Source organism: Vombatus ursinus, unplaced genomic scaffold (assembly GCF_900497805.2).
Source record: "Vombatus ursinus unplaced genomic scaffold, bare-nosed wombat genome assembly UNPS02000577.1, whole genome shotgun sequence".
NCBI lineage: Eukaryota > Metazoa > Chordata > Mammalia > Diprotodontia > Vombatidae > Vombatus > Vombatus ursinus.
In genome coordinates, this window is record NW_020940355.1 from 26,230,540 (window position 1) to 26,248,398 (window position 17,859).

Genomic DNA, 17,859 nt, shown 5'->3' on the forward strand with positions numbered 1-17,859 from the left:
ATTTTATTTACTGAGAAATTCCGTTTTCCTGCCTCATCGGGCTCATTTATTATTTGAACCCTGAACTGTGCCATGGCATCTTTTTTGTCTCAATCACGTAGCACGGCATCATTCCCTTCTTCTAATTATGAGGAACAACTCGATTCTAGAAAGGGAATTCATTCCCAAAGGCCCACCACCCAGATATCCCCTCTATGCTCTCAAGTCAGAAATCCAGCTTTATGTCCCCTAAGCTTTCCTGCGCTTGCACCTGGAAGGTTCTTAAATGGAGTATCTATCCTCAAATGGGGATTAATAGAGGGCCCTGGTGTTCAGAGAACATCTATATTCTGGACTTTTAAGAACGAGGCTCTGAGAGAGCAGAAAGACAGATTCGAATTGAAGTAATTTGAAGCAGTTCCCTTCAGTAAGATTTGGGCATTTGGACCCTTTTCCTGCTCTCAGCAGCCAGAGTTACTCTCACTTCTGCCCCGCCACCTTCTCTTTCCCACTCAAGCACCTTCTAGGCAAAAAGAGGTATCTCTGATCTGATGATCGTGCTCATGGGGCCTAGGAACAGAAAACCAATTGGCAATAGTCGAATCTCTCAGAAAGATAGCTATAAAAAGCGCCATGCATGTGACATATGCGCCTGGAAAGCGGAAGAATCTATCCAAATAAACATTTGGGATTGCATGGCTGGTGCCCAAAGTCCTAAGAAGCTAGGAGGTCTGGGGAATTCTGGACTGGGAAAGGAAAGCAGACGTCTCTGTGGGTGTAACATTCTTACCGTCACCCTTTTAGGACCCCCTTCTTCGTCCCTAACCTACCTCACACCCTGGTCTTCCTTTAGTTAATCTAGTTTAACTTGTAATTAACTGGTTAATTTGAAATCTGCTACCATCTATGTACTTAGGCTGAAGTTTCTCCATCTTCCCTCCCCCCCATATCGAAGTTCAATTTATACAATTTACCACTGTCCCTGCCTAGAAAAAGGTAGCAAGGGGGTAAAGCTATTAGTCACTGGTCCGTGACCAAGCCGGGAACTAGAACTCAGGTCTCCTGACTCCCATGTCCAGCACAGAACGTTCCAAGGTCAGAAGAACGTCAGAGGACTTCGGTTTTTGTTTTGTTTGTTTTGATTTTTAAATCACAGGTCCAGTTGGAATAGATCAGTTACAGACTTAATTAGAAAATAGTTTTTCATTAACGTACTAACTTACGGTCTTGTAGCAGATCTCTGGAAGGCAGGCCTTCTACTTAGATACTTATGGGGGCAGAAGGTGAGGGGAGGGTACAGGAGAGGTAGTCACCAGATTGCAAAGAAACAGGGACATATATCTCTCAGATGACAATACACATTTATCTTTTCGGATTCATCTATTTCGCCAACGGGTTTAGCCTAGGCTATTTCACATAAAACCCCAAGAAGTGAAAGAAACATGTTAGAAATATGCAATTTAAACCCCAATGAGGAATTAATTCTAAGCAATTAAAAAAAAAGGCGATTACAGAACAACGTTTGAGAAGCTAAGCTTTCAAATTACGTTTGCTTTCTCTATGGTAGGGTCAAAGTACTGGTTTTGTTTTTTTGTTTTGTTTTGTTTTGTTTTGTTTTGTTTTGTTTTGTTTTTTAGCAAGTAGGAATCGGCCATTGAGGGGAATTCGCCACTTGCAGGGGAAAAAAAACTTGCAGAAAGAAGAGAGAAATAGAGTTTCAGTAAGAGGATTTCTATAGGATAACGGCCCTTTCCCGTCCTAACCTCACCTAAATAATCCGTGAACCAAACCTTACTTTTTCTGGGGAAGAAAAAAAAAGATTCAAATTATGTTTTGCTTTGTCTTAAGAGCAGGGAAAGTCAGTAGCAAAGAGACCACCACAGAAGACGCGTTTTCCCCTAAGGCAAGCAGGGAAGCTACCCTATGAGCAGAGAAATGAGGGGATCCCGGCAGGGGCCACGGCTGCGCCTGCTACGTTTCCTTTAAAGACAGTCTACTTAGCAGAAGATTTTTCCTGAGAGGAAGAATATGACCTAACTTGTTTTCACGTTCTCTCTTCCCCAGCAGTTTTGTGTAAAGTGAGGTGAATAAAGGACGCGGGAGATTTTCAGGCGCTTCTTTGCTCTGTTAGTCTGTGCATGAAAAACACACAACGTATGCATAACAGTAGGGTCTCCAATGCAATTCAATTCAATTCGACAAACATTTACTAAGCACCTACTGGGTGCAGAGGATTGTGTGAGGCTCCAGGGAGGTGGCAGGATACAACGTTTAGACAAGCCTCCATCCCTACCTCTTGATTCCTCTAACAAAAGTTGTAAGCTTATCTTTTGTTAACAGCAACATTTACCGATTACTAGACCATTCTGAAGTTCAGGAACTACTTAGGCAGTATTTATCTTCTTGAAGAGACAAAAGGATGAAAGCTTGCAAGAAAGAGAAGCTAAACTCCACCAAGTCAGGTTTAGAGTCTTAGCTAAATTTGGTATGCCCCTTATCGCATAGCGCAATGTTCTGCATATACTAGGCGCATAATAAATGTTTGTTGCAGTGAACGGAATTGAAATAGAATTGACTGGATTCACCATAGCTTCTCACATCCTTTTCCATTTTCCCTCTTACAGAAAAAGTTCATCAATAAATTGAGCAACTGTTTACCAGCTTGTGGATAGTTCTCACAGGTTTAGAAAGAATTCGTTAATGTGACTATTGCAGGTAAGAGCAATGGTTTGTCCACAAGAGAAGTGCCATTTGACTGACGGGTAACTCTTGTGGAACTGAGACGCTGAAGCTTGATCAGTGATTTCTGCCTCAGTCTCTTGGACTTTCTTCAGCTAGGCCCTGGACTCCCAATCTTTCAGGGCTGCTTATTAGATAGTTCCCCTACTATGTATAATACTTTAATGGGTGCTAAACTGAGGGAAGGTATATTTCTAAATAATGTTGTCTAATAAGATCATAAGTGTGAAAAGTGCTTTATAAATTGTAAAATGCTACAAAAACAATGGAACTTGGTAAGTATAATTATTTATAATAATGTTAGTCAAATAATATTAATTAGTATATTATACTGTGTGTTTTGTCTGTTTCTGTCTCTATCTCTTTCTGTGTCCTTCAAAGGAAGACACACACACACACACACACACACACAGAGTCGATAGGCTTACAGCATGAGCCCACTGCTTTTTTAAAAAATTTTTTCTACTTCGAGGGGAAAAAAGTGTCTTGTAGAGTGAGTAGAGCTCCCTTCAGATGTTGCCCCTTACTTAACATTGTTTTTCCCCCTCTCTGAATCACACCAATTCACTGAAAAAAAAATTCAATATTGGTAGTTAAACAATAGAATAACTACAATCTAGTTTTCAAATTGACCTCGTGTAAAGCTAAACGCCGTAACATAAAACGGGGATAAGAGGCGTCTTGAAATAAATTTGGACTCATTTTCTAAAACAGAATTTCCTCAATCAGACCCGAATTTTTCAAGAGTGGGAACAACCAACCTACAAACCCCAATCAAAACAACTCACTAGGAAAGGAACGAGTTGTTTCTTCTTTGTTTTTTCTATTGGAAATGAGCGGTAAACTGAGTTCAGCCTCTCGGTGTTTTCTTAGCTGATTTTCGGCTACAATCAAGCCATTTTCGGACACATTCCCATGTAGGTACCAGGGGTGCTCTGGAGGAAGCTGTCGACGCCTGTTCAGCTAATTTAGGTTTTCTTTGTCTAATTACTGTGGAGCTTAGGGAAAAGGAGCCGGGCTCAGTGCAGTAAACTGACACTTAGTCTCTGTGTGTGGTATCCAGCCAGAGTTTGATGGAAAAAGCCTGCTTCCACTCAACTTCAGGTCACTGTCTGGGACCAGTTCCCCACCCCCCCACCACACACACACTTCACTACCTCCTCCCCCCATCTCCTCTTCGTCCAGTGCATATGCCCACCAGTAAATTCAGCCTGGAGCAGATCCTGCAGCTTTATAGAGACACAACTCGCTCCAGGCAAGGCTCGAGCAGGACAGTGTCCAGCCCAGTTCTGCCTAAGGTTCCAGTTTCTTTTTTCCTCCTCCCTTCCCCACTATCTTCTATTAAAGAATGCCCCTACTCCCAAATCCTTCCTACACACATCACTGCTCTCTTGGCCCTTTTGGTTTGTCTCAGAGATGCACTGTGTCTCCAATGTTCTTTTCCCTCCCTTCTCTCCACCACCAGCCCCCTCCTCCCCAACTCTCCCCACGTCTCCTCTTCAATATTCCCTCCCTTCCTCCCATTTCCCAGTCCTGATTCCTGGTCAGACTGCATTTCCTAGCACGTGTAATCCAATAACTAACTGTCGGGTCTCATTGAAAATGATTTCTCCCGAGGGCACATCCTTTTGCAATGTAGAGATCAATGCCGGTTAAACTAGGGAGCCGGGTAAAATGTAAGACTGGTATAGTTTCGGCTCTAGAGGAAGATACACTAAGGTTGTAAGATACATAGTGTTAGTGATCAAGTGTCAAGGCTAAGCAGTGAAAGCACTGTACATACATTAACCCCACTTTCCTTAGTATACCCACGCCTTTCATATTTAAGAAATCTGTGCATAAAATAACTTTTTTCTGTCACCCTCCTACCCCACCCCCAACAAAAAACTTTTTATGCCTCACTTAAGTGTCATGCAGAAGATGCAAACTCAACTCATGCAATTGAAATCTTTTTCCTGCATTCAGCCATGTTTTTTGGTTTTCTAACTTATCTGGAACATGATGTATTGGAGAAGAAAGTCCCGCATACCTCCCCACTATTGTCTCTAAGCTGCTCTCCCTAGGCGACATCCCCAACCTTTCCTCTAACTGAAGCATGGCATGCAGGACTATGCCAGGAAGAGGGATCTGCACGTTACCTTTGGGAGTCTGGCACACTGGAATGAGGTTGTGGGAATTGTAACGTCTAAATGAAGTTGATAAATGGTGTTGAGTGCGTGTATTAGAGGAAGCAGCTAGAGAGATCTAATGCGGTGGCAACGGCAGCAACCGCCTGCCGGTTGAGTAGTGGACAGAGGCCAGAAGGAAAGGGGTGGTTTCTGTCCTGCAGCAGCAGCGGCGGCGACGGCCTCGGATTTCTAGGACGAGTTAGGGGTGGGGTGAGTCTATAAGGGGGAAAGAACGATTTCATAAGCTGAGAAGTTAACTAGTTGGTTTTCGTGAGGCCCACTGTGCTTTACACAAAGCCGAAGAAGTTCTACGTTTCTCTGTGTGTGTGTGTGTGTGTGTGTGTGTGTGTGTGTGTGTGTGAGAAAGAGAGAGAGAGAGAGAGAGAGATGGCCACCAGGTGGGGAGAGAAGTTGTGATTTCAGAAACAGTGAGTAAGCCCTCCCCGCGGTGATGCAGAGAGCAGAGGGGAAGGGCGGGGGCAAGGAGGAGGAGGAAGAGGAGAAAGAGGAGGAGAAGAAGGGAGGGGGAGAGGGAAAGGGAGGGTGGAAGGAAGAGAGACAGAAGTGAGGAGGGAACGTGAAAGCAGACATCAAGCTCCGGAGTCCCAGCTCTGGGGCGCAGCTTCTCGGAGCTCTGTTGCGAGGGAAGGAGAGGGTGGTTGCGCAAGGCAGAGGGCTGGATGCTTGGGGGAGGGATGCGCCGGGCGTTGCCTGCAGTCCTTCTCTGCCGCCGCCTGAAGTTCCAGCAGGGCTGAGGGAGGAGACAGCGAAGAGCTGGCCGGGAGTAACCACGGTTGCAGCTCCTGCAGAAGGAGAGGGAGCGCTGCCGGCTTCAACCCCTACCCCACCCCAACGCCTTCCCTTTCTTGCCCCCACCCCCACCGCAGCTTCTCTCCTCAGTGCCAGATGACCAGCGAAGGCGGGCAGCAACCGCAGCAGCCGCAGCAGCAGCAGCAGCAACGTCGGCCACCCCCGCCGACCCCTCTCCAGCGTCCTTGCAGCCCGGCCCCCGGTGCGCTCCAGTCAGTCTTGATGAGCCAGCCACCCCCTTCCTCCTCCTCCTCCGCCGCTGCTGCTGCCACCCTGGAGACGTCTTCTTCCTCCTCTTCCTCCGCGTCCTCCGCCTCTTCTTCATCTTCCTCGTCCTCCAGCGCTTCCTCCGCAGCTTGCAAGAACTCCAGCGGCGGCGGGGGCAGCACCGGGAGCGGAGGGGGCGGCGGGGCTGGCGGGGGAGGAGGGGGCAACGGCAGCGGCAGCAAGAAGGCCAGCTCAGGGCTGCGTCGTCCGGAGAAGCCCCCGTACTCGTACATAGCCCTCATCGTCATGGCTATCCAGAGCTCACCCAGCAAGCGGCTCACTCTCAGCGAGATCTACCAGTTCCTGCAGGCTCGCTTCCCTTTCTTCCGTGGAGCCTACCAGGGCTGGAAGAATTCTGTGCGCCACAACCTCTCGCTCAATGAGTGTTTCATCAAGCTCCCCAAGGGGTTGGGCCGCCCGGGAAAGGGCCACTATTGGACCATCGACCCAGCTAGCGAGTTCATGTTCGAGGAGGGCTCCTTCCGCCGCCGGCCTCGGGGTTTCAGGCGGAAGTGTCAAGCGCTCAAGCCTATGTACCACCGCATGGTCAGCGGGCTGGGTTTTGGAGCTTCGCTTTTGCCTCAGGGCTTCGATTTTCAGGCTCCCCCCTCGGCGCCCCTCGGGTGCCATGGCCAGGGTGGCTACGGCGGCCTCGACATGATGCCAGGAGGCTACGATTCCGGCGCCGGCGCCCCAGGACACTCCCACCCTCACCACCATCACCACCATGTCCCCCACATGTCGCCCAACCCGGGCTCGACCTATATGGCCAGCTGCCCGGTCACCACCGGCGCTGGAGTTGGGGCGGCCGGAGGAGGAGGTGGTGGCGGAGGAGGAGGTGCAGGAGGGGGAGGAGAGTACGGACCAGACAGCAGCAGCAGCCCCGTGCCCTCATCACCTGCCATGGCGAGTGCCATAGAGTGCCACTCGCCCTACACTAGTCCCGCGGCTCACTGGAGCCCTCCTGGTTCCTCACCTTACCTCAAGCAGCCGCCTGCCCTGACTCCTAGCAGCAACCCGGCCGCCCCCGCCGGACTCCACTCCAGCATGTCCTCCTACTCCCTGGAGCAGAGCTACCTGCACCAAAACGCCCGCGAGGACCTCTCAGGTAATTCGAGGCGCCCAGCAGCCACCTTTGTCCGTCCCATCCCATCTCATTCCGCGTTCTGCCTGTCATTTGCGCTTTGTATCCATCCCCTTGACACACTGAGAGGTCGGACATCCCGAGGGTCACTTATTTGCTGAACTGGAGTAACCCACAGTTTTGCATTTTTCCCGGGTGTAGGAGTAAGTTGGGAGGGGCAGGTAGAGGGGAGAGGAGATCAGAAGAGGGAAGCAGTGACCTTGTTACTGTGAAAGTACCTAGGGTCAGGGGCTTGGCATCGTGAGAATTTACCCTTCATGCTTTGGACGAGGTTGTGTAACTCTGTTCACCATCCCGGAGCTGCGCCTAGGAGGTGAAGGATGCTTTTGCATGTTGAAGGTCTCAGGCCTAGGGTTTTTAGGAGAACGGAGATTAGATTTGAGAGAAATTAATGTGATTTCAGAGTCGTTCTTTTGCTTGTTTTTGTTTTGACTTACTTTTTTGTTGTTGTTGCTAATTTCCTTTGATTTTGTCTGGAAGCGAAAGTGTGAAAACGCCTGCTACTGAAAGAGAGTCACTGGACAGTCAGGCCAGTGAGTGTTAGAAGGTGAGAGGTGGGGGTTGGGGGGAAATGCCGAGGGGGCGAGACAGAGAGAGGCAGAAAGATAAATACATAAACAAAACCAGATAGAGGCAGAGAGTTATACAGAAAGACACAAAATAAAAGAGAAACTGGAATAATAAGGTTACAAAGTCAATTAAGAGAGGGGGAAATCTTCCCAGTGAGAGACAAGGGAAAAAAACTGGGAACCCGAAAGGAACCCTGAAAACCACCCAACAAAAACAATGACCCCTGAGCTGACAGGAATTTCTTGGACTATCCTGCCCAGTCTTGCTCATAGGACAGATACAGAGATTTTGACTCTTGCCCCAAATCCTGTCTTTCCGATAGAGAGGCTCCATGGAGAGACTCTCCTGGAATTGTCGGGTTTTTTTTTTTTAATGTTATATTTTGGTAACTAATTATGAGAAACCAATGAATTGTCAGAGATCTGAACAAGGGAAATTTGAAGGAGGGTGGGAAGAAATAGGAAGTATTTTGGTAGAATTGTAGCAAAAATGGGGGAAAGTGTAAAAGTTTCACAAACTTTAGCAATACCTAAATTATCTGCAAAACCCGCTAATCTCTAAAAAAAGCTATAGTTTAAAGCAAGTGGAGTATTTCTACAATAGGAAAGATACAAAATATCTATAACCCAGGGGTCCAGTATATGTTTTTAAAAATGTTTCCAACTCTACATGTTTCTGCCTCTAGAACGTTAGGGAAGGGAAAATGAAGCACAAAATACACATCCCCCTAAATGGGTAAAAGATGTGGCTCCCTTTACGGTGAAATTTTCCAAATAGCCCCTTTAAATTCGGGTCTTGGAGGTTAACTAAACAAAGACAGTCTGGGCAGGACCACACCGAAGAGGATTTTAGCCTGACTTAACCCACATGAGAGCAGGGTCTTGTTCAATTTTATGGGAATTTCAACAAGTAACAAGTACAGATGACCCTCTCCTTATTTTTTTATCCCTTTGGAGAGGCTGTCAATCACCCCCACACACACACAAACACACACACACAGAGTTCTAGCCCCCCCATTCCCTCTATAACTTTCTCAGGCAAAGGCAGGCACAGCCCCATAGTCAAGGCCCCTGTAGGGCTCATCCCCCAAATACATTCTTTAACAAAAATAGTTTAACAGTACTGAGGATACCACCACCATAAAACAGTTTATTCGATCTTTCAATGAAGTTGTCTTAAAAAAAAAATAAGCCAGTAAGTCTTTGATGGTCAGGAAGTAACAATGAACAGCACTAGAAATGAAGAACCAACAGACAGTATCCAAAACCAGAGCCAGAGAGGGCCCTCCCGGCTCAGCTAGCTGACTCACAAGAGCTCAGGGGTCTCTCTCCTCCTGGTTTTTGCCTCACCCTCCGTCTGTGCTTGCCCTTTCTCAGGGACAAAGCAGAGAAGAGCTGGCAAGGCCCAGGCTTTGATTTAACAGCAAGGAAAGAAACCTATTTTGTTTGTTTTGTATTTTTGTCTTACTCTTTGCCCTTCCCCACTCCCACCCCCATTTCTGCCAAGATGGGAATATTTTTTGTGCCTTCTTCCCCACTGGAAATATTTCCTTAATCATTTGTCATCCCTCAGTAGACTGGGAGGGTGAACTCTAGCTATACAACCCACTGTCTCCAATGGTGGAGGAGGTAGAGGCCACCCCAGAACACTAGTTAGTCCCTACAGGACTCCCTTGTGGAGGGTGGGGGAGAAGTGAGATAAAGGCTGAAAGAGTATTCGACTTTGCAGGCCAGGCCAAGTCTGTGCACCCTTGGTGAGGAAGTAGGGGCAAAGAGTGGCTGAAGAGAATAAACCAAGCATTTGACAAAAAGACCAAACCACACTTGTGAATGACCGTTTCTGACCTTACTCTTGCTAGCCTTCTCTATAGATCCCCTATCCCTCAGAAACGTAGTAGAGAAGCATAGAAGAATAAGTACGTCCAGTCACAGTAGTATACCGCATTAATAACTCAGATCAAAAGGGGAAGATGAGAGTAAAATTGCACATGAGGCAAATTCTGATCTAATCTTAGTGTCTCTTTTCTGAGAGTGTGTGGGTATGAGAGGGGGTGAGGGGGTGTGTGTGTGTGCGCGAGTGAGCGAGGGAGCGCCTTCGTATTTTAAAGTTTTTGTCTGTTGATCCTAGCAACAGATTAAAAACAAACAAACAATAATAACCAGATTGATTGTGGTCCAAGGGTATGAGGGGTAATTTCACTGCCCCAAGTGTGGAATACAGTTATAGAGGGGTGGGGAGTGGAGAGGGGAGGCAGTTACAAAATGTTTTACTTAAAAAAAAAAAATCAAGGAATGCTAACCAGTAAGCTTGAACAAGTGCAATTCCTGCTGTTGCTGTGAGTGTAGCTGCTTTCTTTTTTACTGGTGGGTGCAAAGCAATGCATATATTTGGTTACAATTGGTTTTTTTTATCAGTCCATAAACATGGACTGAATCACCAGCTATTTATGTTGGTGACCTTGTTGTTTCTTAAGCTTAAAAAATTGAGAGATTGAAAGCAGAGGTCCCACCCCCCTTACAGGCTTGCGATACATTTTTCACACGCTGTTAAAGCATGCTAACTGATTGAATCAGGCCTGCAATAAACTGTAAGGGTTTATTGTCAGCATACCAAGCGGGTTATTAGAAAACACCAAAAAGAGAGAACAGTTTTTAAAGCCTGCACCGAGGGGTGAGGAAGGGGGCAGGGAACTTCACCAACTCAGAGAGGGCACTAGCTTTCAGTCCACTCCTAGCAGCAAGAAGGATGATTCTCTTCTCCCCACGCACGCAACCTCCAGCTTCATCCAGGATTTGAGGAGTGAGTACCATAAAGACAAATGTCAAAGAGCAGGGTTTGCAGTGCAATCCACGATACAGTCACTTTGTCGATATAATGCCACCAAGCAGAACTGTGACACAGAACCATTGGCGGTGAAGTCAGCTAGTCTGTGCAAATTACACTCGAACGAGTTAGGTGTGCTCGGAAAGCTCACAGTCTACAACCCCTTATCAAATGAGGGTCCTTAATGCCATTAAGTCCACCTAGAAGTCTCTGGGTGCTGAGCGAAGTATACAGATTCACTCACATAGAACTCGGGAACACGTGGAACTCATCTTCTGGTGAACTTAGTGCTCCTCTCTTTCTATCATTACTTTCAACGAAAAAGACCTGAGACTGTCCACTAGTCTGATAGGTTCAGTTTGTTGTAAAATTAACCAATCAATCGAGGAGTGATTACTGAGCTGTTATTATGTGGCAACACTGCTAGGCGCAGGGGATGCAAGTTCAAAGAATGAAACAATCCGTACTGGCAAGGAGGTTCTATCTTAATGGGGGGAGTAGAGCAGAGACTAATAAAAGTGGGACTTGAGATGGATTCTATCTTCTATCAACTGCCTCTCAAACACCTAGGGTTGCTTCCTCACTACCCAAGAGCCCTGAGAGAAAAGGGGAGGCAGAGACATACACATACACTGAGAGACACACAGAAATATACGGAAACAGATGCACACAAAGAAAGGAATCGAATGAAGAGAAGAAAGTGGGAGAAAATATGACTAAGGACAAGCCTTTCTGTCCTATGTGGAGTATGATTGGTACTCTTTCCCTAGATATAAATAACAAGGAAATCACCTCACACAAGTACTCAGGCGCATAGAGGGGTCGAAATATTCCCTCCTTAGAAATGAAATTTTAGTCACTTTCTGAGCCAGAGGAAGTTCTAAATACCAACATCTTCTCCGGGAACTCGATTTTCTCTAACATCTATGATAGTTAAAGAAATGAGTCACTATATTATCCCAGCAGCCTTGGTAGATTTGTTTTTGAAGACATCCACATATACATACTTTTTGAAATTATTATTTCTTCTTTTAGTGGGACTGCCTCGCTACCAGCATCACTCTACCCCAGTGTGTGACAGGAAAGATTTCGTCCTCAATTTCAACGGCATTTCTTCTTTTCATCCTTCGGCTAGTGGATCATATTATCACCACCATCACCATCAAAGTGTCTGTCAGGACATTAAGCCCTGTGTCATGTGAAGAAATAGAGAGCCAGTTGATGGAGAGACGATAAAACGGTGGCTTTCTGGGACCTCATGGGATGTCAGGTTTGAGGTCTAGCTGGACTCACGAGGTAAAATGTAAAGTGCACCCTTGATAACATTAAGTAGAACACAAATCACGTGGCCAGAATGCCAGAGACAGCCAGTATTGTTCTACCATTCATCAAAGGACAGACCAAGACCAGGTAAGGTTCAGAAACCGCTAGAAGAAACCAGTTATGGGGGGAGGGGAGCAGGTCACCAGGGAAGGAAAGAGTGCACAGAAGAGACCATTATTTCCCTAATGGGGAATTTAAAAACTAATCAGGTTAAAACTCAAACAAGCGTTCCTGAGATCTTCATTGCCTTCAGGAATCAGGGTCTGAAAAGCGGACAGTTGGTATTTTTCTATGAAAAACTTGGAATTTGACAACAAAGTGGCAATCAAAACCAAACACTACAAGAAATCTTGGGGTGTGTGTGTGTGTGTGTGTGATTTTTTAAAATGTTGCTTCCTGTTTAATTAGGAGTGTTCTGTTTCTCCAAACACTATTTTTTGGACAAAAGTGCCCATCAGTATTATTAAGAAAGTATTTAGAAGTAAACTGTCTAGTTTAAGAAAGTGGATTTTCAGTATTGTGACAATACAACATTTTTACAAAGTTGTTTTCTACCACATTTAAAAAAATATTTTTAATGATCTTTGTGTATACTCGCACACTATTGCTTGTACTTTAAAGGGAGGATATATTTGCACTTATGTATACTTTTACAGTTTGACAAAATATTTTGATGTAAAAATTTTTTCAATAAAATTGTATATAATGAATGATCTCTTCTCTAGGACACCCTAGGTAACAATGTTCTTTTCACCTCCCAGCAAAGAGACAACAAAGACCTGGGTTTCTTTCGGGCAGAGTGATCTGTCTGATGCTGGGGGTCTGTACCCTGAGTAATTCACCAGGGTTTGGGTTTTTCCGTCTTCTCTCCAGACATTTTCTATTCTTCCTTTCTCACACCCTGTGACTTCTGACTAAAAGAAGAAAACAATAGGAATAGAAACAGCTTAAAAGCAAACCAGACATGATCTTGAAAAACAGGTCTAAATGCACAAGTTGTTTAGAAATTCACTTTCTTTTAACTTTTTTTTGCCTTGCAAGTTCTAAAGTGAAAGGTACCATCCCAGTAGTGCCTAACTTTCCTCCCCTGCCTAGCATTTGGGTATTTAGGATAAGGAAAGGAAAGAACCCTCACCCCCAATCCCCTCCTATTCTCACCTTGAGGTGCCTGGTGATTTTATTAGATTCCACTACCCCGAGGAGTCAGGAGCTCCGCTAACGCCTTAAATAGAAGTCGATGGGCCTTGTGTGTCCTTAGAAAGTAAGTACTCTGTTTCATAGGGTTAGTCTCTCTCCTTTTCTAGGTGGTAGTGATTCATGCAAAATCTGAAGGAAGAGACCAGAGCTGGGGGGAAAGCAGGTGAGTAGTAGCTGAATTGCCTCAAAGCATGCCAGAGATCAAGGAGCTCAGCTTTTACCCAGCACCGCTCGTAAAGGCTAATTTAATCCCACAAAGCACACGGCGGCCCAAGGCGCTCACACCTTTTTGGCCGGGTGAGTTCAGGGCCGCTGGTACAAGGCCCGAAGCCGCCACCACATCCGTGGCTTCCCTTCCCAGTCTCAGTCCCTTTAATCTCTCACCCTTCCCCCCACACCTCGCCCAAGCCTTCGGGGATTTACATCCAAGACTCCTTTTCAACTTTCTTGATGGGCACAGTTTTGAAGACTTGAAACTTCGCAGGCGAAGCCCTGGAGGAAAGAAAGAAAAAAGGAAAGAAAAAAAAAAGGGAGGCCAATTAGGCGGTAAAGAGGTAGGGTTTGTTGTTCCTTAAAACCTAACTATGCCTTTCGTCTGCCTAGCCCCTTCCAGTTGAGCGACTCGAAAGCCCCCACCGGATCTTTGAGAAAAGCTTCCCCAGTGCCACATGGAAGGACTTTTCTGTATTGCTTCGGATTCTTTCTTTCTTTCTTTCTTTCTTTATTTATTTATTTATTTACTCCTGAACGGAAAACTGACGGTCCACTCATCTCCTGGAAAGATCTTCCTTCCATTCAATTACCATTCAATTACCTTGACCCTAAGTCCACGCCACAGAAGAAGGAACAGAGGAAGGAGACAGTGACACACACACACAGAGACATTATGAGATCTACTTTTGTGTTTTCGGTGGATTTCACTTTAATCCAACTCTATCCTTATTGGAAAAAGATCGCAGCTAACGCATCTTCTTCAAAGAACCATAACCACCTCTTAATCCTTAGTTTTCCTTAGTATATTTTGTATATTTTCCAAAATTAGTAAGTGATTTGAATGATTGTTTTTTGGAGGGTATCTCCATTATCTTTTTTTGTTAAACTCTCTCTGTCTCTCTGTCTCTCTCTCTCTCTAAATGAGCTAGCTACTCGGGGGCCTGCTATAAATTATAAAGTCAGTTTCAGAGTTTGCTCCGACCACAGTGCTGTGTTTACATTCTTTCCAAGGCAGCCTGCACGGTCGTAATTTATATCCTAAACACTTGAACGTAACTTGTTTATACAGAGAATGACAGGACCTCAAAGACAAAAAAACTGCGTCTGCCTCACCGCCGGCTTTTTAAAAAAAAGGTTACCCTGCCCCCTGGTGGAATGAAAGGACTGACTCAGTGTGCTCAGGGTGTGTTCAAGCCACTTTAATTATTAAAATATATGTATATATATTGATCCATTTTCAAATATACCCTATATGTGTCCCTTGTCAAATAAGTTTTTCTTTGTAACAAAGAAGAAAAAAGAAGGCAGTTCAGGAAAACTAACTAACATATCAAAAGTCTGATAATATATGCATTAAGCCAGTTTTGAGATCTATGAAATATCTAGTTGTTTTTAAAATATATATTCAAATTTTTCTATAGTAGCATTTGAGATTCCATTATTTAAAAAAATACATCTTTCCAGGATTAGGAAGCACAAAAGCATTGTGGGTTTTTGTTTGTTTCTTTTGTTTCTGTGTATTTGACTCTTTCCCCCAGGGTTTAAATTTCATCTGTGGATTAAGAAGTAGCAAGCAAATGGCACTGTACTTTTTCAGGATGTTTTAAAATTATTATTTCTTACCTTTCTTACTTGTCCCCCAATTATATAACTGCTTGCTGTTCAGTTTCTAGTCAAAATGATATAAATTATAATGAATGGCCCTCTCTCCCCTAAAGGCTTTCTTCTTTTTACCCATTATTTCCTTCTCTCTGAAGAAGTTGTAGTGATCCAGTTTTAAATGTGGCTCAGGTTTTGGTGAGTAGTTCTGATTCATGTGCCTCAGTGCACGGAAGATGGAAGAGAAGATATCACTTCAAATTGAGGGTATCCATGAACTTCTCTTGTATTTTCTGAGCAATTTAAATGCTGCTGACAGTGTGTGTTTATCAGATTGCCACGTGGGAAGCTCCAGCAATAGGGCCAGGTACAAAAGCTTCCAAAAAATAGAAGTTGTCTTTGCCAGATTCCATATAAAAAAAGTGTAAAAACTGTCTGTCACTAACCACAAATACAGTAATATTTGTAGCCGTCCTCTAACTGGAGATTTGTATGAGAGAGTGTGGAAAAGCACTGACCTAGGAATGAGAACCTCTAGCTTCTACTATTATCTGTGTGGTATTAGGTGAGTCATTTGATCTCTCTGGGCCTCAGTTTCCTCAGCAGAAAATGATAGATTTGAAGTATATAGATGACATCTAAGTTTCCTGACAGCTCTAAGTTTTTATGACATATAATGGTCTTCTCTTTAGAAAATCAGTTAAAAAGCTAGCACATCATTCTAGGTTGAGACAGGTGAAAGCTATAGATAATATCCTAAAGCACCAAGAAAAGGGCCTCCAAAAGATTTAGAAACAAATGGTGATGCTGAGCTATTCCAGTTGGTGGATTAAAACAATAACAACAATGAAACATCGGTTTACTTGCCCAACTGTCTCTAGTTCAGTACTGCCCTAAGAGGAAATAGCTTTGGAATGGAGTTTGAACCTTTGTTAGGGGGAAGGGAGAGGACCTATTAAATTTTTCAGAGAGAAGGAACCCTTATTTTTCTTACAGCAAAATTTCCAAGCAGAAGCCATTTGTAGTCATTAGCTAGTCTGCTGAAATATTTATTGAGACTGTCACTGAGACTTCACATCAGCAGTCATTTCTCTATTTAAAAAGTGATAGAAATTTGGCCTATGTGTGCCCTCACTACTATAGCTTTTCATACTAAAACTTTCTGAGGGGGTGAGGTAGGGAGGAAGAGTTGGTCATGGTCCAGAGAAGCAAAGGAATTAATGGAGGGAAGTGAGGTAAAGAAAAGGGTAGAGCATATCAATTGTCAAAAAAAATGTTTTTCCTAGATTAATGGAGTCAGGGTTGTAAATGATAGGGGAGAGGAGAATGGAGAGAGAGAAAAATACTAATTAGAAGAGGTGATACTCCAAAGACATTTTTTAAAGAAGAAACCAAAGGACTGGAGTCCAGTCTTAAGCAGTACCTGCTCTGGAAGTCTGGATTAATTCATCTTTGGTCTACCTTTGACCAAGTCTCCAGTCAATTTTTGCCTTGGCTGAAATGATCAGGTAGTTCTCCTGTCTCTACTTTTAAATGAATTCCCTGGAGGTAAATGAATTCCACAGAAGCAAATTCTCTGAAGAATTACAGCAATGCTGGACAATTTTAAAAGTACAAACATAGTCTATGATTTAGAAAGAGGATGTCTAATGGGACTGGGGAATCTAGAAGACCATGACATTAAAATGGAATTAGCACCACAATAAAAAAAGGTTCTATCATATCATCATCTCTACCCAATTACTGTGCATGATGGTAATTAATTCAAATCAGGCTCCACATAATTTACAATGGAAATATATTGTAATATATTTTGTCAGAACGGAAATACATTTTTACCAAACATGACTCTATGAAACATTATCTTAGTTAGGAAAACACTACAGATTGGGACATTTGGAACCCTTATGCTCAGAATGCTCAGAAGTCAAGATCATTTGGAAAAAAAAATAAAAGACCCCAAAGTTCTTTTGGAGTTCAGTGCTCTTGAACTCCACAGAAATTCAACTTTGATAAATATGCAGCTTTCCAGCTCCTAGGGTATCTAAATTCCTCCTATCAGATCCTAAGGGACATTTGTGATATGGAAGAAAGTCCATCTCACTTCTGAATTTCCATTCCTTTTTGCATAAAGGTATTCATGAGAGAATAGATATGGGGGTTCTTAGGAGCAACAGGAAGGTCGTTACCCTCTGAATTGCTCTCTTTTCCAAGCCATTAAAATTGGGCAATGGTATCTTTCTTCCACTACTACTTTGTGCCTCCTTTCAACTTGAGAGTCAAAACAACATTTCCTATTCTACTGATAAAAAGAACTGAGACCCACTGAGGGTTAGTCACAGAGATTCTGTCCACAAGACCACACCACCTCTCAGAAGGTTTGTTTAGTGGACCTTTCTCCAGCCTCTGTTAAGTCACCAGGAACTGCTTTTCTTTCTCTTTTTTTAATGTTCATATTACTCAAAACAGCTTAATCATTCAGAGTTACTCTGCACAATATTGCTGTTACTGTGTACAGTGTGAAGAAACTGCTCAAGTGAAGAAACTGAGGCAGACAGGTTCACTTCCCCAGGGTCACACAGCTAGTAAATTTCAGGAGTTGGGATTTGAACTCAGGTTTTCCTGACTCCAAGTTCCCTTGGATTATAAACACTTGAGAACCAGATTCAATTTTTACTTTCAATAACAGCCTATCCATTGTCCTGCTCAAGGTTTATTATGATTTAACTATGGTCTCCTACTGATTTTATGATTTTTTTCCTAACTGTTCTTGAAGCTATAGCATATTTCCACAAGAGTTCTTTGCTTGTGACCGAACCAGTAAATCTAATACTTTCCACCCAGGTGACATAGGGATAGTATTACTATTTATAATATGATGCCTTCTTTTGTCCAGGGTTACCTTTCCAAAATCAACATGTTTATCTCCTGAGAAGTAACTTGGTCTGAACCAATGTCCCCAGTATAACCGCCACTCTCCTTTCTTCTCATATTCTTCATCCTCTTTTCTCTTCCTCTTGATCTTCC

General features: G+C 44.0%; 1 protein-coding gene across 1 annotated transcript; it reads left to right on the forward strand.

The window, feature by feature from the left end:
* The first annotated feature begins 5,792 nt into the window (after positions 1-5,792).
* FOXF2 (forkhead box F2) lies at positions 5,793-12,455 on the forward strand. The gene is made up of 2 exons (XM_027876118.1): positions 5,793-7,071; positions 11,536-12,455. The coding sequence occupies exons 1-2, from the start codon at positions 5,793-5,795 to the stop codon at positions 11,700-11,702; spliced, it is 1,446 nt and encodes a 481-aa protein (XP_027731919.1). The 3' UTR covers positions 11,703-12,455.
* Positions 12,456-17,859: the final 5,404 nt, after the last annotated feature.